The sequence below is a fragment of the Myotis yumanensis genome, unplaced genomic scaffold (assembly GCF_028538775.1).
Source record: "Myotis yumanensis isolate MYYU_CA2020_CCGP unplaced genomic scaffold, mMyoYum1.0.hap1 SCAF_17, whole genome shotgun sequence".
Classification (NCBI taxonomy): Eukaryota; Metazoa; Chordata; class Mammalia; order Chiroptera; family Vespertilionidae; genus Myotis; species Myotis yumanensis.
In genome coordinates this window covers 32,781,455-32,804,695 of record NW_027223768.1, presented here as the reverse complement: position 1 = coordinate 32,804,695, position 23,241 = coordinate 32,781,455, and the positions used below count along the sequence as shown (strand labels likewise).

Here is a 23,241-nt window from a genome sequence, read left to right as displayed (position 1 = left end):
GTCTGGGTGGTCAACTGGGAATGAAGATAGATGGTGAAATGCATGCGTGATGCTTATTACGAAAGAGGATGGGATAAAGGAAGCCAGAGCCCAGGCACTTTCTGATGGATAAAATGTGAAGCTATGAATTAGTTTTCCTTCAGTGAAAGAACAGATAGATTAGATATATAGATATAGGTAAAATAGATATAGATTAGATATAAATATATTTTGATATAGATATATCTTAACTGCCTTCAAAATAGCAGGCATTTTTAAAATGCATAGATGCTGTTTTAAAAAGCTCTTTTCCAAAGTTGCTGCTAGGGGAACAATCCTTTTACCAGCATTAAAGTGTTCATTTTCTTCTTCGATCACATCTATGAAACATTTTGGAGAAAAAGAGGAGGTGGAATAGAAGTTCCCTCATTGACCCTGATGCCCCTGTGATCTTGGCCTTCAGGTCAATGCCAAGCCCCGCCATATTTTGCATCTGCCATGCTCACGAGACGGACTGATGAGGTTGAGTTTCCCATTGGAACATCTTTGCAGTATAAATGCCGCCCTGGTTACCAGGGGAGAGGTTTCTCTATCACCTGCCTAAAAGACTCGGTCTGGTCAAGCCCTGGAAGCTGTACACGTAAGTAACTCTGGACTGAGAACTCCTCTGTCTCAGTGAAACATCCATAAGAACTGGTGCAATTGTTCAGATTTGGGAATGAAAACATCTATGACTTGTAAGTCTGCCTAATTAGGACATGAGGACCAAGAGAGGTCATATCTTCCGACTGCTTTGAATTCTTGGCACCTTCATTAAAACTTCATTTCCTAAGAAAAACTGTCATTATAGGGCATGTTTGAGGAAAAATCTCCACTCACTAGGCATCTGCCATTTTCACAACTGGAACTGATGAATGACTCAGGAAAGGAACAAAAAGTGCAAATAAGAACAAAAGCCCAGACTCAGATCTTTACTCTGGTTGAATCACAGAGTAAACACTTTGGTAACAAATAAAGGTTACATTTTCCTGGGAGGCATGAGGTGAGGATTAGATAGAACTGGAGGGGAGGTCTTTTTGAAAGTGGTGCTTAGTAGGTGGCTGATTTTGAGAAGGTGTTGTGAAATTCCCCAATGTGGCAAAACCTGTAGAACTACAAATGTTCTTCAGTTAGCTGCAGCCAGGTTGGGTCTTTACTAAGAGAAGTTCAAGGATTTCTACACCCAGTCCCAAATTCTGCTTCTTTCCCATAGGTAAATCATGTGGAACTCCTTCCGAACCCACAAATGGCAAAATGGAAATAACTGGAGAAGCCAAGTTTGGATCAACTATTAATTATTCTTGTAATGAAGGGTGAGTTTGCAGTAGCATTTGGGGGACGGGGTTGGGGGAGGGTGATGGTTTAAAAATTGTAACATCAACTTATAAAAAATAGTATTAGAGAGAAGAGTCAAACTACCTACCCGTTAAAACAAACCAATAGGATTTCTGAGTGGAGGTGGTAGCTTCAATCCAAGCATTTAAATACCCTTGAAATGATTAAGCATATATTTCAAAAATAGAAAAAAGAATCTAGAAAATGTGTGTGGGGGGGTGTGGGGGAGGGGGCGGGGCAGGTGCCTGTTGCACTCCAAATTAATGCACATAAAACCAAGTGAAGCATTCATTGGATGGGGAGGACCAGCTCTCTAAAGAAGCAAATGGAACATACACTAGTTGACCCACGAATATATTCTCTCCTCAATACAACAAAAGCTGGGGATGGTAGATTCAGGGGGAAGTGGGAGTGATTTGTTTGGGAGGATGGAGCAGGTGTGAGGAATGGGCAGATCTGAATTGTGATAGCTCCTCTCCAGAAGTGCTCACAGTGCAAGCATCATGCTGGGGACATATTCTTGGAGTATCTTTGGGGGAGGCATGCCATTTAGGAAAGAAGTAGGAAGACTGCTTCACCTTATACTTCACTTTTGCATTGTATTTTTGCTTACTAGAGGCCCAGTGCATGTATTTGTCCAGTGCTTGGATTCATGCACTGGCGGGTGTCCCTCGGCCTGGCCTGCTCCCTCTCACAATCCATGGCCCCTCGGGAGAAGTCAGAGACCCAGTTTCAGCCTGATCCCTGCAGGCCAGGTCAAGGGACCCCACCAGTGCATGAATATATGCACCAGACCTCTAGTATGCGTATAAGATTTTTGATTAATCCCTTCCCACCCTCCCCCCTTCCCCTTTCCTCTGAGATTCATCAGTCTGTTCCATGTTTCCATCCCTATGCATTGAGTGCCTGCCCCCTGGTAGTCAGTGTTCGTCATAGCTACTGGTTGAACAGTCGACCCGTTGCTTAGGTTAATATATATATATATATATATATATATATATATATATATATATATGGCATTGTTCTAACTATACCAAATAACACTTGACAATTATTTGATATTATTTGTCTCAATTTGTAATAGTATCAAGTTTGGCCCTAGCTATACCAACTCTCGTGAATGGCTCACCTCAGCATTCCATCACTATACACAGCCTCTGTTGAAGTAAATATAAATGTCACTAAATTTTCCAAATTTTATGGCACCATTTAAACAGTTTGGGGCATACTAATTGAGAATTTCTGCCTTTAATATTTAAAATATGAGATTAGTGTTCAACTCTCTTTGTTCTGCTTGGATTTCCTTTGGTTCTACTTTGATGAATCTTATTTACCTTAGATTTACATAAAAATGTATCTGAAGTTGATAAAGAAGAAAGATTCCATCCAGTTTAGAAGGTATACAGGAGAAAATTTAAAAGTCCCAATACAGACATAAGATTTGAGAAATTGACAGTTTTACAAAAGGAAATTGTTCTGAATTCTTCAAGATGGTGGTCTCTTGTAAGTAACAATCTCAGCAGGGACATTAGAATGTAACATTCAGTATTCTTTACCTCTAGATACCAACTCATTGGTGAAACTTCTAATCATTGCTCCATCGTAGGCAATACTGTCGCCTGGGAAAATGAAGTACCTATTTGTAAGAGTGAGTTGAAATCTTTTCTATTACCTTTACCAGTAGAGTCTAAGTTTCCACCTGAATTTATAAAAATTTGAATTGAATTCCTTTAGTGCATTCTGTCCTTGAGATAGTTGAAGACAGCACTACTGTCCTCAAAGTACTTGTGGGTTTCCTGGCAACTGTTTAAGTTCTTCCTGATCTCGGGATGTGCCTTTTGTAAATCTGAGGACTTAAATGCATAAATGCCTCTAAAATGTATTTCTATTTCAGTTAATTTGGAATTAAGTTGGTTCTACCATCCCCAGTATAATAACCATTCTGCTTGGCAAATAAATACAGAATGATAAAGCGATGCTCTCCACGGTTCATGAAGCTGTGGAAGAATCAACGCCCTCATATACGAGGGTCCAACAAACCCTCTTGAAAGGCACCCTGTATTATACGCCTCAAAAGTGGGTACCTACAAGACCTACTTCTTAGAATTCACACTTAGGAAATAAACACAGCTTTCTGCAAGGAGTTCACTGTAAACACATCTGTTAGGTTTAATGTAAGGTTTAATCTGAGATGTAAGATTTAATCTGACCAAAGCCAATACATTGACCAAGACAAGCAGGGTAAGAGCGAAACATCGCGTTTATTGGAAGCTCTCGGGTGAGGTCCCACGGTCTGGGGGTGCAGGCCGGGGGAGTCACACCCGCCTATGCCTGGCAGAGATTTTTTATGCTGCTGTTGGACCAATCAGGTTTATCTGAGGTAGCTGGTGGCGGGTGATTTATGAGCGGGAAGTTGGTGCAGCTGCACCCTGGCCATCTTGAGAAGTCTCTGGTGGTTATTTATTGGCCATCAGCACAACAGGATGCTCTGGTGGGTCCCAGGATGGCAGCTATTGTCCAGCAGGATGTGGCTCGGCAGTTCTGGGTTGTTTTGTCCAACTCAGCTGGTGGGATCAGGAAAGACCCTATTTTCCCAGCCCCAGACCTTACAGCATCATTGCTGCATTCTTTATAATAGTGAAATGGTTCCGGTCACCTAAATGTACTATTTGTTTCAAAATACGGTTTAGAAAGAATCTGCCAGAAGGAAAGAGAAGTGATAAAAATGACTACATAGGATTTCCTAAGGAACATAAAATAGCCATGCAACATTAGAAGAAATCTATCTGTACACTGGAACTTTATTCAGCCATAAAAGAAAAACATCTGGAGAAGCACTTAGTGACATATAAAGATGTTTATTATATCTATTTGATATGAAAAAAAAATCAGATGACAAAACAGTTTGTATGGCAATAGTTCATTTTATTAAAAGATCATATATCTATGCCTATTTCTATATTTTCATCTCTATCTCTAATTCTGTAACCATTTTTATATGCACACCCTGGTAACCAGTTTTAAGCCTCTTTGGTGAAAGCTGTGGGCGGGGTGGGGGTGGGGGTCCTATACCTTTTGGGTGTGTAGCCAGGTGCTTCTTCAAGAAGATTCACACTCCCATTTCTTCAAGCTCCTCTGTGTCTGTAAACTGGTTCTTAAGTCTGGGAATTGGCTAATGAAGAACCACACTCTGTCTTACAGTATTGCAAGTCAGACTTCGGGTCACCAGACCTAGATCTTTTCTGCTTATACCAACCTTAGTTCACTCTTCATCTACTTCATCTCTTGAGACTCCATGATCAATTAACTGATGACAAAGGTCTCTGCAGATAAATCATTCTGATTTGTTTCAATTGCCTCTGGCAGTTAAGGGCTGCCACTCGGCCTCTGCCATTCTGAGGCCCTGTCATCCCCCTTGATTTTAGGGAACCTGGTTCAATAGCAACCATTCCCACTGTCATTCCTGGCCTCCAAAGAGGGTCTACATCACAGAGTTCTTCAAAGATGCTGAAACTCCTACATGAATTTATTTCTCAAAGCCTTGGGTGAAAGATCCCTCTTTCACTCATCCTCCAACCCCCCACCCGATGGACTTAGTTAAGGAGCCTATTCATGGGTCTTACAAAATGAATGCCCTTGAGCATTCTCAGAGCCCGGGCCATTGTGTTCCAGGTGGGTTCTTGGCTTCATGCAGGAAGGAATTTGAAACCTGACCCTGACAGAAGAGGTTAAAGTGGAGAAGGGGGTTTTAATGAGCAGACAGGACACACAGGAAAAGCCACTCCACAGACAGAGGGGCGTCCGCCCCTCAGGAGAGAAGGAAGAGAGGCACCGGCCATCTCTGCACGTTGAGCCTATACCTGTTTGTAGTTTCTATGGAAAATTGCTGGGATGGGGAAACAGAGAGAGGGAAAAGTCGGGATGAGCTTTCACCTTTACAAGGTATATTTTGTGGTCTGTTTCCCTTTTATGGTTTACTAGTAGGTAAGTGATAAGGTGTGGCTGAGTAGCTAGTCATCAGTCATCAGTCTTTGCAGGAATGTCCTTGGTTCCGGGGGTCCTTCATGGTCTGCTTGCATCTCCGTGTCAGGCAGCACGGAGCAGGCCCCTGGCTTCACTTTGTTTGGCTTTAGTTCATTTACATCGTGTTCATGCCCCTGTCCTATGTGAATAGGATTTCCGCCCCTGAGGTATGTTAGTAAAGCTCTGGTCTCTCACCTTCACTGGGCATGCTCCACACTCAAACTATCACACTGAATTCAGAATCTCACTTCTTTGGGTGCATTTGCATCTCTCACAAGTCATAATATTTAACTCTCCCCCCCCTCCCTTACACTCCACCCCCATTCCTGCCAGGAATTGAATCTGGTGAGAGCAGTAGAATCGATGTGAGGTGGTAGGGGTAGGTCTTGAGAAGATCATCAAGTGTTACCATTTGAGTTGCCAGATTTAGTAAATAAAAAATATTCTATACCCAGTTAAATTTGAATTTCAGATAAGCAACAAGTATTTTTGCAGTATAAATACTAGCGTATGCCATGCAGCCCAACCGGTGTTGCTCAGTGGTTGAGAGTTGATCTATGAACCAGGAGGTCAGCATTTGATTCTCAGTCAGGGCATATGCCCGGATTGCCGGCTCAATCCCCAGTGGGGGGAGTGCAGGAGGCAGCCAATCAATGATTCTCTCTCATCATTGATGTTTCTCTCTCTCTCTCTCCTTCTCCCTTCCTGTCTGAAACAAATAAAAATATATATTTTTTTTAAATAAAAATTGCCATGCAATTCTGAGATATAATTATACTTAGAAATGTTTACTTTTTTCTGAAATTCAAATTTAACGGGACTACAAATACTTCCTCTGGCAGCCCTGTTTCAGAAGGGGTCATTAGAGTTCCTTCAGGCAAGAGAGGAGAGGATGGGAGGAGCTACTTCTCCTAGTGTTATACAGTGGGGCCTTGACTTACGAGTTTAATTTGTTCCGAGACCGAGTTCGTTAAAGAGATCGTTGAGGAGCTCGTTAAACTCAAATTATTCTGTCAACTCAAAGCAAAAAATCGGCGGAGAGACAGCTGGTATCTCAAAAAACTCGTTAGTCAGGACACTCGTAAGTCAAGGCCCCACTGTACAGGCAAAGTAAGTCTGGGAAATCTGGTTCCAATTAGCCTGAGTGATACTGTACAAAACCACTAGGTAAATAAAACTTTTATTTTCCTCTCTCCCCCTTCCCCCACCTCCCTCCTGGCCCACCTCTAACCCCCTTTGTAGCTTTCTCTGTCTTCTTAAATTATTATTGGTAATTTATGTTTTCATTGATATCATTTAGGTTTTCAAAATGTTTAACATACAGTTGTTCACAGTTTCATAAATATTCTCATGTATATGTAAATATGTTCAAACTAGAGGCTTGGTGCATGAAATTCATGCATGGGAGGGAGGGGGATGTCCCTCAGCCTGGCCTGCACCCTCTCCAATCTGGGACCCCATGAGGGATGTCCAACTGCCTCTTGCAATCCGGGACTGCTGGCTCCTAACTGCTTGCCTGCCTGCCTGCCTGCCTGATCGCCCCTAATGGCCTCTGCCTCAGCCCTGCACCCGGAACTCTGGATTCCCTCCTCCGGCTGGCCACAGGCACCTGGATTCCGAGCCTGCTTCACCTGGGCCATCCACAGCTGCAGGGGGCTGGGGGTGGTGGCTTTCCCAGGCTGTAGCCGCAGGCACCCTGGACTGCAGGGTGGGCAGCTTCTCCCTCTCTTGGGCCACAGCTGCAGCTGCTGGCACCTGGGACCACAGGGCAAGCAGCTTCTCCCTCTCCCGGGCTGCAGCCACAGCCACTGGTGCCCCCAGGACTGGGGGCAGGTGGCTTCGCCCGGGCCCGGCTTTGTCAGGAAGGATGTCCGGATGGTCGTCCGGAAGATGTCTGGTCTAATTAGCATATCATCCTTTTATTAGTATAGATTCTATTTCTTACTGCTGCATATCTGTGTTGTCTCTCCTTATACTTTTTTAAATTGATTTTTTAAACTCTATTGAGAGTATTACAGATCTCCCCCGTTTCACCCCCTTACCCCCTCTTCCCCTGATTCCTGCCCCACCCCATCCCAGGCCTTCACCACCCTATTGTCTGTGTCCATAGGTAATGCATATATGCATATAAGATCTTTGGTTAACCCCTTCACCCCCCTGCACCCCCCTTTCCTCTGAGATTCCTCAGTCTGTTCCATGTTCTCATGCCTCTGATTCTATTTTTTTCATCAGTTTATTTTGTTCATTAGATTTCTTGTTCATTTATTTTGATTTTTAGATTTAACTGTTGATAGATATGTATTTGTTGCCTTTTATTGTTCATATTTTTAATCTTTTTTTCTTTTCCCTCTTCTTCTTCTGCTCCTTAAAGAATATCTTTCAACATTTCATGTAATACTTGTTTGGTGGTGATTAATTCCTTTTGCTTTTTCTCCTTATACATTTTTTTTATTAAGTGTATTTTGATTTTTTTTTTAAGTTATACTGGTCTCATTTATTAAAAAAATGAAAAACTAGAAGGCAGTTAGTTAAATAGGGGGAAAACTGTGTAAACTATGATATTATATAATCAAAGAGTTATTTGTACTAAAAAGAATGTGAATTGTATTACTATACGGATATGTTCATAGGAAATAATCTAAGTAGGAAAAGAAGAATTATGCTTTTTACTATGTACATCTAAATTACAACTTCGGAAAACCTAATCTACATGTTAGCAAGGATTCAAAGCAAATAACGAGTGTAAAAATGGTAACAGTTTAGTGACATTGCATTGCTCTCAGTAGCTATTTCAATTCACTATCATTTAAATGGCGTTTCCTTTTCCTAGTTATTCAATGTAAGTCACCACCAACCATCACCAACGGATATTTCATTAGCTACAGCGGAGACGATTTTCCATACGGAATAGTGGTGACCTACCACTGCAATGACAGAAAAGGAAGGGAAAAGTTTGAACTCGTGGGCGAGAAGACAATACATTGCACCAGCAAAGATCAAGTGGGCCTCTGGAGCGGCCCTGCCCCTCAGTGCATCGTACCTAACAAATGCACGCCTCCGCACGTTGAAAATGGAATAAGGGTGTCTGCGAACAGAAGCTTGTTCTTCTTAAATGACATCGTGAGCTTTAGGTGTCAGCCTGGCTTTGTCATGAAAGGCCCCTCCAGTGTGCGCTGCAAGGCCCAAAACAGATGGGAGCCCGAGTTGCCCAGCTGCTCCCCGGGTGAGTCTGACTGAGGTTTTGAGGGGGCCTGCAGGTGTCAGGAGCTGTGGGAGGACCCCCAGATTAGTGTTTGTTCTTGGAGGGAGATGTGTGGTGAGCAGGGTGAGTAAATTTTCTAGGGGTGAAACATGAATCTAAGAAGATGTGTATGTACATGTGCACGTGCATGTGTGTGTGTTCAAGCTGAGAAACAGCAAAATCTGGGCACAGAACATGAAGTTCCCTTAGGATTCTTAGAGAGGCTAGATAATGTCCAAGATTAAACAGATAGTAACTTGCAAACTGAAAGCTGAAACCCAAATCTGCCTGACTCTAGAGCCAGGGAAATCAAAACCACTCTAGATTGTTCAAGGAGTGGGGGATTTAGAGCAGATAACAGGATAGAGGGTATTGGAAGGGCGGGAAGAGCAAAAGGAGAAGGGCTGTTTGCAGAGCACAGGAATCTGCTGTGAGCTCCAGACTGAAGAGCCCAGGCCCGCACTCACTGCTGAAACACACTGAGCAGCCCTCCCCTCCAGTGCTGCCCCTGTGACCGGGATGCAGCTGAGATCGCTGGAGCCAAAGCCGTTATCGCTTGAAATTAAGTCGCTACTGCTACATAAGAGCCATCAACACTGCTACTTCCTGAGCCTCCTCTAGAAGACGAATGGCTTTTATCATTTTCCCACCTTTGAATTTGTTATATCTTCCACCAGTTGACAGAGTCTAACCAGAACTCAGCTGTCAAGGGAGATAAGCAATTATAGTTTGCAGGCTGCGAGCCCCAACAGTCAAAGGAGAATGCAAAGGTGTGAGGCGGGGAGTTCACAGACCTTTAGTCCACATAGCACTTAAATATCACATCACTGAGCAACTGTTAATCAAGGAGGCAGAGGGGTAGTGAGCCCTGAAAATGGGTTTTTAGAGCCTCAGAGTATTTTCAAAGTCCTTAAGGGAGCCATTTTCTCTAGTCCAGTGGTTCTCAACCTTCCTCATGCTGCGATCCCTTAATACAGTTCCTCATGTTGTGGTGACCCCCAACCATGAAATTATTTTCGTTGCTACTCCATAGCTGTAATTTTGCTACTGTTATGAATCGTCATGTAAATATCTGATATGCAGAATGTATTTTCATTGTTACAGATTGAACATAATTAAAGCATAGTGATTCATCGCAAAAACAATATGTAGTTATATATGTGTTTTCCGATGGTCTTAGGCGACCCCTGTGAAAGGGCCCATCGACCCCCAAAGGGGTCGCGACCCACAGGTTGAGAACCACTGGCCTAACAGGTGGACTATAAATTGGTGATGCTTTTCTAGAAAGTAGTATGAAGATATTAAAAAATCCTTCAATCTTAACAACTATATCTGGGTAACCAGTAATGGGAATCACTCTAGAAGGGAACTGTCTGCAGTGTAATCTTAGGTGAGGATTTTAGATGGAAAACAGTGAACTGAGGCTATGTCAGTGCTAGTACAGCTCTGTGTTGAATCAGGTCTGTGGCCTCTCTCTCTCATATTACCATTCACAAAATGAGGGTGTTAGTCTACAAGGTTTTTCAAAAATATGTAGACTTATAGTTAGGATTCTGTTGGCCAATTTACCACTGAGGAAAGGTGCTTTTCACACTATTAACGGCACTGGTTCTCTTTCCTCAGGATGTCAGCGGCCTCCAGAAATCCTGCATGGCCAACACAGCCCCAGCGACAAGGACAGTTTTTCCCCTGGGCAGGAGGTGCTCTACAGCTGTGAGCCCGGCTATGACCTCCGAGGGGCCGCCTCTCTGCGCTGTACGCCCCAGGGAGACTGGAGCCCGGCCGCCCCCACATGCGCAGGTGCCTACACTCTTGTCTGGTTTGAAATTTTTAGCTTGGGGCTTTATTCTCCATGTGCCAGTGTCATCTCTGTTTGTTCTCCAGGGAAACCATGTGCTGCCTTCCGGGACCAACTTCCTAATGGCCGTGTGCTCTTTCCACTTAACTTCCAGCTTGGAGCAAAAGTGTCCTTCGTTTGTGATGAGGGGTGAGTGTGAGCTTGCCAGGCCCCCTGGACACTAAAATTGGAGTTAGAAGTTAATTCAGAAAGGGAAGGTTTGGTGTGGCTAAAAAAAAATGAATTCAGGGGATTACATCTTGGAAGTATGTAAGAAAAGTAAGAGTAAGGAACAGGTGGAAAAAATAGCATGAGGTATGAAGGAAAAATTGGGACATATATGAAATGGCTGGTATAAAGACAAATACAATGACTGGTTATGAATATACTAGAGGCCCGGTGCACAAAAATTTGTGCAATTGGGGGGGAGGGGGGTCCCCCAGCCTGGCCTGTGCCCTCTCGCAGTCTGGGACCCCTCGGGAGATAACGACCTGCTGGCTTAGGCCTGCTCCCGGGTGGCAGAGGGCAGGCCCAATCCCTAGGTGCAGCCCCTGGTCAGGCTCAGAGCAGGGCCGATTGGGGAGTTGGGGCGCCGCCCCCTGTCATACTCAAGGCAGGGTCGATGGGGAGGTTGCGGCGCCACCCCCTGTCATGCACAGAGCAGGGCCGATCAGGGGGTTGGGGCGCTGCCCCCTGTCACTCACAGAGCAGGGCCCATCAGGGGGGTTGGGGCTCCATACCCTGTCATGCACAGAGCAGGGTTGATCAGGGGGTTGGGGAGCTCCCCCCTGTCACGCACAGAGCAGGGCCGATCAGGGGGTTGGGCTGCCTTCCCCTGTCATGAACAGAGCAGGGCAGATAGGGAGGTTATGGCCCTACCCCGTCACACACAGAGCAGGGCCCGTGGCGGGGGGGGGCAGGGGGGGGGGGTGGGTTTGGGGCGCCACCCTCTATCACCCACAGAGCAGGGCTGATCAGGGGGTTGCGGCGCCGCACCCTGTCATACACAGAGCCGCAGGGAGATCAGGGGGTTGGGGAGCTCCCCCCTATCAGGCACAGAGCAGGGCTGATCAGGGGGTTGGGCTGCCTTCCCCTGTCATGAACAGAGCAGGGCAGATAGGGAGGTTGTGGCCCTGCCCCCTGTCACACACAGAGCCTCAGGGTGATCAGGGGGTTTGGGCGCTGCCCCCTGTCACACTGATCCCGGTGCCGGGAGGCCTCGTGGCTCCGCTGATCCCAGTGCTGGGAGGCATATTGCCCTTTTTCTATATAGGATAGAGGCCTGGTGCACGGGTGGAGGCCGGCTGGTTTGCCCTGAAGGGTGTCCTGGATCGGGGTGGGGGTCCCGCTTGGATGCCTGGCCAGCCTGGATGAGGGGATGGTGGCTGTTTGCATCTGATCACATCCCCTTCAGGGTGGGGGTCCCCACTGGGGTGCCTGGCCAGCCTGTATGAGGGGATGAGGGCCATTTTCAGGCTGGCGGGTGACTGAAGCTCCCAACCTGTCCTTTTTTTCTTTTTCTTTTTTATTCTGGGTCAGCTTTAGCTCTGAGGCTTGGCTCCAGCTCTGAGGCCTCAGCTGCTGAAAGCAGGTATCTGGTTTGTTTGGGTTCTATAATTGTAACACTGTTGCAGTCCTGCTCACTCCAGCTCTGACAGCTGAAAGCAGGTTTCTGGGGTTTTGTTTAGCTTCTATATTTGTAACATTGTTTCTTAAACTGCAAGATCAGAGGCTGGCAGCAGCAGGCGGGGAACGTTGGCTTCCTCCGTCACTGAAGCAAGCAAGCCTCCTATTCGCTTCAAGCTGCCTGGCTGCTGGCCGCCATCTTGGCTGCCAGTTAATTTGCATATCGCCCTGATTAGCCAATGGGAAGGGTAGCGGAGGTACGGCTAATTACCATGTTTCTCTTTTATTAGATAGGACTAGAGGCCTGGTGCACAAAAATTTGTGCACTCGGTGGGGGGGGGCGGTCCCCCAGCCCGGCCTGTGCCCTCTCGCAGTCTGGGACCCCTCATGAGATAATGACCTGCTGGCTTAGACCTGCTCCCGGGTGGCAGAGGGCAGGCCCAATCCCTAGGTGCAGCCGCTGGTCAGGCTCAGAGCAGGGCCGATTGGGGAGTTGGGGCACCGCCCTGTCATGCACAGAGCAGGGCTGATCGGGAGGTTGTGATGCCACCCTCAGTCACGCACAGAGCAGGGCCAATCGGGGGGTTGGGGCGCTGCCCCCTGTCACTCACAGAGCAGGGCCAATTAGGGGGTTGAGGCGCTGCCCCCTGTCACTCACAGAGCAGGGCCAATTAGGCGGTTGGGACGCTGCCCCCTGTCACTCACAGAGCAGGGCCAATTAGGGGATTGGGGTGCTGCCCCCTGTCACTCACAGAGCAGGGCCGAGCAGGGGGTTGGGGTGCTGCCCCCTGTCACACACAGAGCAGGGCGGATCAGGGGGTTGGGGCGCTGCACCCTGTCACACTCAGGGCACGGCCAATGGGGAGTTTATGGCTCTACGCTGTCACACACAGAGCAAGGCCCATGGAGGGGGGTTGGGGCACCACCCTCTATCACCCACAGAGCAGGGCCGATCAGGGGGTTGGGGCGCCGCACCCTGTCACACTCAGGGCAGGGCTGATGGAGAGGTTATGGCTCTACCCTGTCACACACAGAGCAGGGCCGATCATGGGGTTGGGGCACCACCACTGACAAACACAGAGCAGGGCCGATCAGGGGGTTGGTGCGCCGCACCCTGTCAAACACAGAGCCGCAGGGCGATCAGGGTATTCAGGAGCTCCCCCCTATCAGGCACAGAGCAGGGCTGATCATGGGGTTGGGACGCCTTCCCCTGTCACAAACAGAGCAGGGCGGATAGGGAGGTTGTGGCCCCGCCCCCTGTCACTCACAGAGCCGCAGGGTGATCAGGGGGTTTGGGTGCTGCCCCCTGTCACACTGATCCCGGTGCCGGGAGGCATATTACCCTTTTACTATATAGGATAGAGGCCTGGTGCATGGGTGGGGGCCGGCTGGTTTGCCCTGAAAGGTGTCCTGGATCAGGGTGGGGGTCCCCACTGTGGTGCCTGGCCAGTCTGGGTGAGGGGCTGAGGGCCGTTTTCAGGCTGGCGGGTGACTGTAGCTCCCAACTGCTCCTTTTTTTCTTTCTTTTTTTTGTATTCTGGGCCAGCTTTAGCTCTGAGGCCTCGGCTGCTGAAAGCCGGTTTCTGGCCTTTGTTTACGTTCTGTATTTGATACAAAGTTGTGGTCCGGCTGGCTGAAGCCCGGCTGACTGAAAGCTGGTTTCTGGGGTTTTGTTTAGCTTCTATATTTGCAACATAGTTGCTTAGAGTTGCAGCTGAGAGGCCGGCAAGTTAGGCAGGGAACGTTGGAGTCCGCAGTCACTAGAGCAAGCAAGCCTCCCTGTTCGCTTCAGTGCATGGCTGCCGGCCGCCATCTTGGCTGACAGTTAATTTGCATAAGGATATGCTGATTAGCCAATGGGAAGGGTAGTGGTCCTACACTAATTACCATGTTTCTCTTTTATTAGTGTAGATATGTGATGCATTGATTGAAAAAATAGTAATATTTTCCAAGCAGAAAAAAAAAGAGAAGAATTTGGAGAGTTCCAAGAAAAGTTTGATATACAACAAAAAGTTTATTAAAAATAATTAAGATTATTTTTTAACCATCAAAGGTCATTTTTTAACCATCAAAAGGAAAATTTGTCATAAGAGTAAAAGCATAAGAATGGGTATTTTAATCTAATCACATATCTTCTGGTTAGTCATGTGCTTAGGGCTCTGAAATGGGATCGCGGTGGCTGGTGAATGTTTTAGGTAATGACATTGTTCATGTGAGGCTGGTGCTCTTCCCAGTGTGCTCATCTCTGCATGGGAAGGATCAAGTGTGAGCAAAGAAGGGCCTGACCTCAGACCCTTTCAAAGAATCCTGGCAGGCACCCAGTGACAGCAGCCAATAAGATTTAGGAGCCACTGGGGTCCCACATGCATTGACCATTGTGGGTGATTGCATACAAAAGTCATTTCTGATCTCGGTTCCCTTCCCCTAGAGCAGTGGTCGGCAAACTGTGGCTCGCGAGCCACATGCGGCTCTTTGCCCCTTGAGTGTGGCTCTTCCACAAAATACCGACTTCTGCACATGGGCCACGAAGTTTCAATCGCACTGTACGTGCACGGCCGCACGTGATATTTTGTGGAAGAGCCACACTCAAGGGGCCAAAGAGCCACATGTGGCTTGCGAGCCGCAGTTTGCCGACCACTGCCCTAGAGTACTCAAACTTACTCAATAGCCCAATGTGCCTTCTTCACAACCATCACAGCCATAGAGACAAAAGGACAATCTTTGTGCTCTTTCCAGTTACTCTCTGCTTTTTCCATCCAAACTTGGAACTGTTTTACTCACTTTTCCAGTATCAGAATTAGGAGTCTGTTGCATTAGAAGACTGGGTTTCCCATATGATGAGTACATTTATCAGGTTTATCATGGGAACTAGAAGTCCGGTGCATGAAATTGTGCACTCAGAAGGGAGGGGGTCCTTCAACCCGCGCTGTGAGAGGGCACAGGCCAAGCCAAGGGACCCCCACCAGTGCATGATCAGGGCCAGGAAGGGACACGGGAGGTTGGCCAACCGGGGAGAGGCCACGGGAGGGCTCTAGAGCATGCCCAGTCCATCTCGCTCTGTCCCAATCAGTCAGACCACAGCAGCAAGCTAACCCACCAGTCAGAGCATCTGCTCCCTGGTGGTCAGTGCATGTCATAGCAAGCGGTTGAGCAGCCTTAGCATATCATTAGCATATTACGCTTTGATTGGTTGAACAGACGACCGGATGACTGGACACTTAGCATATTAGGCTTTTATTATATAGGATGATCAGCTAGAGATTAACTTCTCAGAATCTGGGTCCAGGATCAAGGAGATGGCTGCTACGCTCTGACTGCCTTCTTCAATTCAGCCTGGAACTATGTGTTATGTGACCAACTAACTGTCCTCCCTAACTGGAGGCTGTGATTTGTCTAGATCAGTGGTTCTCAACCTTCCTAATGCCTCGACCCTTTAATACAGTTCCTCATGTTGTGGTGACCCCCAGCCATAAAATTATTTCCATTGCTACTTCATAACTGTAATTTTGCTACTGTTATGAATCGAAATGTAAATATCTGATATACAGGATGTATTTTCATTGTTACAAATTGAACATAATTAAAACATAGTGATTAATCACAAAAACAATATATAATTACATATGTGTTTTCCGATGGTCTTAGGCGACCTCTGAGAAAGGGTCGTTCGACCCCCAAAGGGGTCACGATCCATAGGTTGAGAACCGCTGGTCTAGATCAATGTGGCCTCCAAACTTCTGCCACCTGTTGGTTTCGGATGCTAAGGTTTTCAGCCGGGCCTCAGAGTTTTGCCAACTGAAACAGCTCACCTATGCACTACCATTTTCTTTTTTAGATTCCATCTACAAGGCAACTCTGCCAGCCATTGTGTCTTGGTTGGAATGGAGAGCGTCTGGAATAGCAGTGTCCCTGTGTGTGAACGTGAGTAGAAGGAATAACACTTTAGGACAATTCCTCCCTTAGCCTATTTAGTATTTTGACTTATGGCAACCCCAATAGGGTTCTTCTATTTTCTAGTCTGAATTACTGAGAGATATTTGCTTTTTAAATGGTATTTATTTTTGATCAATTTGTTGTGATGCACGTTATTGTACATCATATGTTTTGGGAACCATTTTCTCTGTCTCTGTTATTTTGAATTCTTTATTCTAGATGATATATCCTGCAGTAGTTGGCCTCTAGACAGGAGAGATTAAATAATGTGAAGCTTTGACAATTCTCTTCCTTTCTTCTTTCCTTCCTTTCCTAATTCTTTCTTTTCTTTTCTTTTTCTAATATCAGGATGTAATCACTCTACATTTTTTCTATCTATTGGCTAATATGTAAATATGAAACATGCATTCATTCAAACAATTATTTATTGAGGACATACTATGTGCTTGGTATTTTCCTAAGCACTGGAGTTATAGCAGTGAACAAGCTAAGTTAATGCCCTGTCCCCGTGTTATTTATACCCCAGTGGGGAGATGGTCAGGAAAAACAATAAACAAGTAAATGTTATGGAAGTGACAGATCAGAGCAGTGAAAGAATGAGGGGAAAGTTGGGACCAACATAACATGGGGTAAGCAGTTTAAGATGCCTTAAACCAGGGGTTCTCAACCTTCCTAATGGCGCGACCCTTTAATACAGTTCCTCATGTTGTGGTGACCCCCAATTCCACTGTTACAAATTGAACATAATTAAAGCTTAGTGGTTAATCACAAAAACAATATGTAATTATATATGTGTTTTCTGATGGTCTTAGGCGACCCCTGGGAAAGTGTCGTTCGACCCCCAAAGGGGTTGCGACCCACAGGTTGAGAACTGCTGCCTTAAACTCTCCAAACATGTACTTAAATTATGTTGAAAGATTCAGAAGTAATAAGCTGATTAAAACATGAGTCTCCTGTTCTGACCGGTTTGGCTCAGTGGATAGAGCATCAGCCTGTGGACTGAAAGGTCCCAGGTTCGATTCCAGTCAGGGGCATGTGCCTTGGTTGTGGGCACATCCCCAGTGGGAGATGTGCAGGAGGCAGCTAATTGATGTTTCTAACTCTCTATCCCTCTCTCTTTCTCTCTGTAAAAAATCAATAAAATATATTTTTACTTTATTTTTTTTATATATTTTATTGATTTTTCACAGAGAGGAAGGGAGAGAGATAGAGAGTTAGAAACATCGATGAGAGAGAAACATCGATCAGCTGCCTCCTGCACATCTCCCACTGGGGATGTGCCCGCAACCCAGGTACATGCCCTTGACCGGAATCGAACCTGGGACCTTTCAGTCCGCAGGCCGACGCTCTATCCACTGAGCCAAACCAGTTTCGGCAAAAAATCAATAAAATATATTTTTAAAAAAAACATGAGTCTCCTGCCACAGCTGGGTGGCTCAGTTGGTTGGAGCATTGTCCTGTATAATAAAAAGTTGCAGGTTGGATTCTCAGTCAAGGCACATATCTAAGTTTCAGGTTCCATCCTGGTCAGGGTGTGTATAGGAGGCAACCAATTGATGTTTCTCTCACACATTGATATTTCTATCTTTCTCATCTTCTCTCTCAATCTCTCCATCCCCCCACCCCTCATCAATAAAAACATATCCTCAGTGAGGATTTAGAAATAAAAAGAGTCTCCTATGTATAGGATCAATACCAAGTTTCTCCTGTTCTACCCAATTATATTTTGCCCAATAAAAGACAAGATTTTGCTTCATCGCTTGACCTTAAAGATTGTTATATATATCACGAAATTCGTGCATGGGGGAGGGGTGTTTCTCAGCACAGCCTGCACCCTGTCCAATCTGGGACATCCCTCTCCAATCCAAGACTGCTGGCTCCCAACTGCTCACCTGCCTGCCTGCCTGATTGCCCCTAATTGCTTCTGCCTGCCAGCCTGATCACCCCCTAACCACTCCCCTGCCAGCCTGATTGACACTTAACTGCTACCCTGCTGGCCCAATCGCCCCCAACTGCCCTCCCCTGCTGGCCTGGTCGCCCCCAACTGTCCTCCCCTGCAGGCCTGGTCCCCCCCAACTGCCCTTCCCTGAAGCCTGGAGCCCCCCCACTGCCCTCCCCTGTAGGCCAGGTCGCCCCTAACTGCCCTCCACTGCTTACCTGATCGCCCACAACTGCCCTCCCTTGCCAGCCATCTTGTGGTGGTCATCTTGTGACCATATGGGGGAGGCCATCTTGTGTGAGGGCATGATGGTCAATTTGCCTATTACCTCTTTATTATATAGGATATATATATATTTTATATATATATATATATATATATTAAAGATATATTAAATAATCACATTTTACTATATTGTTTATGTTGCTAGAAATCTACTCAGACATCAAAATGTGCTTTTTATAGTAAAACTTATGAGAACATAGCTTACATACTGTTATCTGCTATCCAATGTTTCTTGATGAGAATGATAAGTGGCTGTTATACTGGAATGCATGAGAGCTCAGTTATTGATTGGACATCTTATTTTCAAGACTCTTACTATTGAAGTAGCTTCCTGAAAACACCAAGCCTAGTTAGAAACACAAACTAGAAGTGAGGAGGAGACGGTTTTATACAGACAAGCAGATACTAGAAAGAGGTAACAAGTGGAAGCCTGACAGAAAGTAAAGAAGAAAATTCCATCATAGACAGATCTATACATTTTAAAAAACAAAGCAATCTGAGTTGCTTAGAATTTTTACAATGACCGCGGAGGCTTCAATTCATTGTGGCAGCACACTGTCATAATCAAGATTGATGGCCAGTATCAATAAGTTATCAAGGAAAAGTTTCACATCTTTAAGGTGATTAGCACATGTGGAATACTTTGTAAAAACATTTCTTGAAAATTTCTTCCTTGGAGGACAGTGACTTTATCTGTGCTCTTCATCTCTATATTCCAGGGCTCCAATGAGTGACTGACACAGAGTATGTGCTCAAGTAATATTTAGTAAGTAGTTGAATGAATTATCCTCTACAGCAGTGGTTTTCAACCTTCCTAATGTCGCGACCCTTTAATACATTTCCTCATGTTGTGGTGACCCCCAACTTCATTGTTACAAATTGAACATAATTAAAGCATAGTGATTAATCACAAAACAATATGTAATTATATATGTGTTTTCCGAAGGTCTTAAGTGACCCCTGTGAAAGGGTCCTTCGACCCCCAAAGGGGTCGCGACCCACAGGTTGAGAACCGCTGCTCTAAAGGGTTATTATTCTTCTTTAAAAGTTTTGGTACTTAATTCAAGGGTGTTAAGTTTGCTTTATCCAGAATTCTTAACTATCAGGAAGATTCAAGATAAGCAAATTTCTTCTATACTTCTTCCATGAAAAATGAGATTGAGATCTTATTTCATTTAGCCCATCTCATCAAAGGCCTACAGCAAAGATACAGTCATGGGTGTTTTCTAGGTAGCACGAACCACACTATCCTATGCCTGTAGAATACCTCTAGTGGAAACTCCCCAATGAAACTAACAGCTCTTGCATTCTTTCCAGAAATCTTATGTCCAAATCCTCCAGATATTCCTAACGGAAGACACACAGGAAAACCTCTGGAAATCTTTGCTTTTGGAAAAGAAGTAACTTACACATGTGATCCCCAACCAGACAGAGGGACGACCTTCAGTCTCATTGGGGAGAGCACCATCCGCTGCACCAGTGACAGTGAAGGGAACGGGCTCTGGAATGGCACTGCCCCTCGCTGTGAACTTTCTGGTAATGCTGGTCAGTACACATTTCCCCACCTCCCATATGGGTCAGTGCGTCTGGCCAAGAACCTCCATGTTTCTATCGTGACAGTTTCTGTTCCTCTGAATATCACTTTGTCATGAATATCAGACACAGAAGTACCTGCCAGGAGAATAACAGATGGTTCTAGAGGTGCCGCATTGTGCCCCAACCGGTGGTGTTCTGATGACCCTGCCCACTGGGGTGAGGAATGTGGGATGGTGAGGAGAGGAGGCAGTAGAGAGTGGAGAGAATCAGTGAGGCCCAAAGTTTATAGAGAATATTTTGAAACCAGTGAAAATATTTGGTTATGCCATCTCTATTACTAGTTGTTTCCATACTACAAGGATGGTGTGCAGAGCAAAATGTACATGTTGATGGAGTAATTTCCTTCAAAATTGGTAATACTCTAGAAGTAATTAGGCAAGTCCTGATGTAGCCATTTGTGCTCCTGTTGTTACTTCTAAGAGTTCTGCTCAGCCCATGACTGTATTTTGTTGACGCTTCTTCTCATCTTTAGCAAAAGGAACTCAGGATGCCCTGGAGAAGTGAAGCGGGTGGTTGTGCTTTTAGCCTCTGTAGCTCAATCCTTTCCCATAATTTCTAGCTTTAAGTGACAGTACCTGGCAACCAGAAGCTCCTTTGCGGCTGTGATTGGCCACACAAGCTCCGTCCTCCAGAGAGGACAGGTAGCATTGACTGGGTGATTTGTAGATGCCAGTGGTATTTCTATCTGGTGGAGTCTGCAGGTAAACACATACTACATGATCCTGTTTAAAAGCTGAGAGGTCTATGTTTAGAGAATTAGTCTTCCCACTGACCCGCAAACATTTAGTGCCTTGAGTCCTGCCTGCCTAGGTCTTCATGTGGCTCTAAGAGTCCGAAATATTATTTGATGTGTTGGCATGTTCATACTTCTGTGTTTAACTGAAATCTTTTCTTGATCTTAGCATGCCCACCTCCGCCCAAGGTGCACAATGGGCGTCACACTGGAGGACATGTATCTCCATATCTTCCTGGGATGACCGTCAACTACACCTGTGACCCAGGCTACCTGTTGGTGGGGAAAGGCTTCATTTTCTGTACACATGAGGGAAACTGGAGCCAAGTCTCCCATTATTGCAAAGGTATCTTCTATTCTTGCTGGGTTTTTATGGACGATTTCTGCATGAGGCTAATAAGGCTGATGGAGATCTTATATGAGAGGATGGTGAAATGAGTATCAATAGAGGAGAAGCAAAGAAGAACAAACAGTAGGAAGAGAGGCTGCACAAATATCCTTACCTCTACCAAATAAGTAGGAAGAACAGAGGGAATTGTCAGTGATAGAATAGACATTAACCACGAATTTAAAATGCTTTCCAGGCCTTTTACTAATAAACTATTTCAGCTTTAAAGGATCACAGATGGTCCTCACAAATACCCTTAGAAGGTCAATAAGAGACTAGGAGCACTTGGTTGTGAAGACAGTAGAAGTGAGGTCGGAGCAGTTAGTTCTGGAATGACTAGGTGTGGAGTCTCACTATAACTGCCAAGTCCAAAGGTAAAGAGTTTATTGCCTCTTTCCTACACCAAGTGCCAGGAATGATTTTGTTATTCATATATAATGAAATATGACTTTAAAACCTTTCTTGGCAATATTCTAAAAAGCTACAAAATGTGGAATTAAAATTCATATTCTGTGACTAGGCATGGTACTGAGATATTTACAGAAGTGATGTGTGTTAGTCTCCGGAAGAATCTGATGAGGTGGGATGATTATTCTTGCTGTCTTACCAAGGAGGAAATTGAGGTGTAGAGAGATCCAGTTACTAGCCTATGATCCTCAGCGCAGGAGGATGGTGCTAGGATTGGACCCCAGCTCATCCCCTGCTTTCTAACTCTGCACTTTATAGTGACTCCTTTTAAGTGTGGCTTTTTGACTTTTCAAAACTATAAGTTAAGGGCTTTTTGCTTTGCTTGTTTCTCTTCTATTCTTTCATATTTCAAATACTATGTGATCTTCCTATTTCCTGTGGTATGACCCAAGTGGATCTAGGCTTAGAGTATGCTTATCCTAACTCCTCATCTTTCCACAGTTTTCCAGTTTCAGAGTTGCTCACAATTAAAAGTGAATTACAGTACATTCCATATTCCTAGGAAAATAAAGTTTGAGAATCTTAAATCATAAGATATTTAGGGAGGGGTTATCAATTTTTTTTGATTGAAAACATGACCCATCTTTGCTGAAGGGAAATATGTTTGGGGGGTCATAGGTCTTTCCATTATGGTAGTTACAACTAAAGTTCTCAATAAAATATCAATTTCCTTCTGATTTTTCTAATTTCAGAGGTAAAATGCAGCCCCCCAGAGTTTACGAATGGAATCTGGAAGGAGTTGGACATGAGGCAAGAATTTCGATTTGGAGATACTGTAACCTTGGAGTGTAAAGATGGGTATACTCTGGAAGGCAGTCCCTGGAGCCAGTGCCAGGCAGATAACACATGGGACCCTCCTCTGGCCACATGTACTAGTACATCTGGTAAGTGCAAGAGCAGGTACAAGGAATGTAGGTCCTCCCCAGTCTTGCACTGTTCATTCATTCATCCGTACTGTCATCCAATGTGGTGTGATTGTTACAGCATCGAACGTGGTAGTGCTAAGGAGTGCAAGAGGAGCTCCTAATTGTTCTCCAAAAGCCCTTGGCAAAGAGAGCCAAGCAAGCCTTGCTCTCTCCACACTTCTCAACCCATTCATCTCTCCTTGGGGACCTCGCTGAACCTTTTTGGTCTGCATCACTCTATTGTTGCCTGCATCCCACAGTAATGATTTAGTTATAGCCCGGGGCCTTAAAAGTGAAGAGCCCCAGGAGCAGGCCTTCAAGAATTTCAGCATGAGTCAGGAAACACCTTCTAAGTTTGTGAGACCAGCTGTCCTGTCTCCCTCACTGCTGTTGGCTACAGGATTCTAAACTGGTAAAACTACATCAGCAGATTTAGAAATCAGGTGTCATTGAGCTGTATTGGCAACTAGAGAGAAAATTCTAAACCTTGAACTTGTACACATCAAGGAGCCGATGAGCAAAATTAAAAATGAATAACTTTCCTTAATCTAAGTTAGTGCTAGGCCTTCCTCACCCATTCTTATGATTCTTATTTGTAGCAGTGATTACCAATATTGTTCAAGATGTTTTTAAAGTGAATCCCTTAAATGTGCTAGTTAATCTGACTTATGAATGATATTTCCAAATTATAAACTGTAACTTCCTTAATATCAAATTATATTTACTTTGGAAAAACGCTCACTGCCTAGCTGGCTGAATGAATGCCTTTACAGGGTTTGAACATGTGGCCATGAAAGACAGAAAATTCCCATGATGGAGGGCCACCTTACCAGACATTAAAAGAAATATAAAGCCACAATACACAAATCACTTTAAAGTAGCATAAAATTGACTCATTTTTATAAGTGAAACAG

The 23,241-nt window shown here is 45.1% G+C and overlaps 1 protein-coding gene across 1 annotated transcript in view; it reads left to right on the top strand.

The window, feature by feature from the left end:
- LOC138995889 (complement receptor type 2-like) overlaps positions 1 to 23,241 on the top strand; it is a 78,094-nt gene that overhangs the window by 21,261 nt on the left and 33,592 nt on the right. Inside the window, exons 2-8 of the mRNA XM_070396681.1 lie at positions 443 to 619; positions 1,232 to 1,331; positions 2,916 to 3,001; positions 8,207 to 8,599; positions 10,241 to 10,417; positions 10,502 to 10,604; positions 15,916 to 16,001. Coding sequence (XP_070252782.1) covers positions 443 to 619; positions 1,232 to 1,331; positions 2,916 to 3,001; positions 8,207 to 8,599; positions 10,241 to 10,417; positions 10,502 to 10,604; positions 15,916 to 16,001 — 1,122 coding nt within the window. The remainder of the gene's footprint in view (positions 1 to 442; positions 620 to 1,231; positions 1,332 to 2,915; positions 3,002 to 8,206; positions 8,600 to 10,240; positions 10,418 to 10,501; positions 10,605 to 15,915; positions 16,002 to 23,241) is intronic.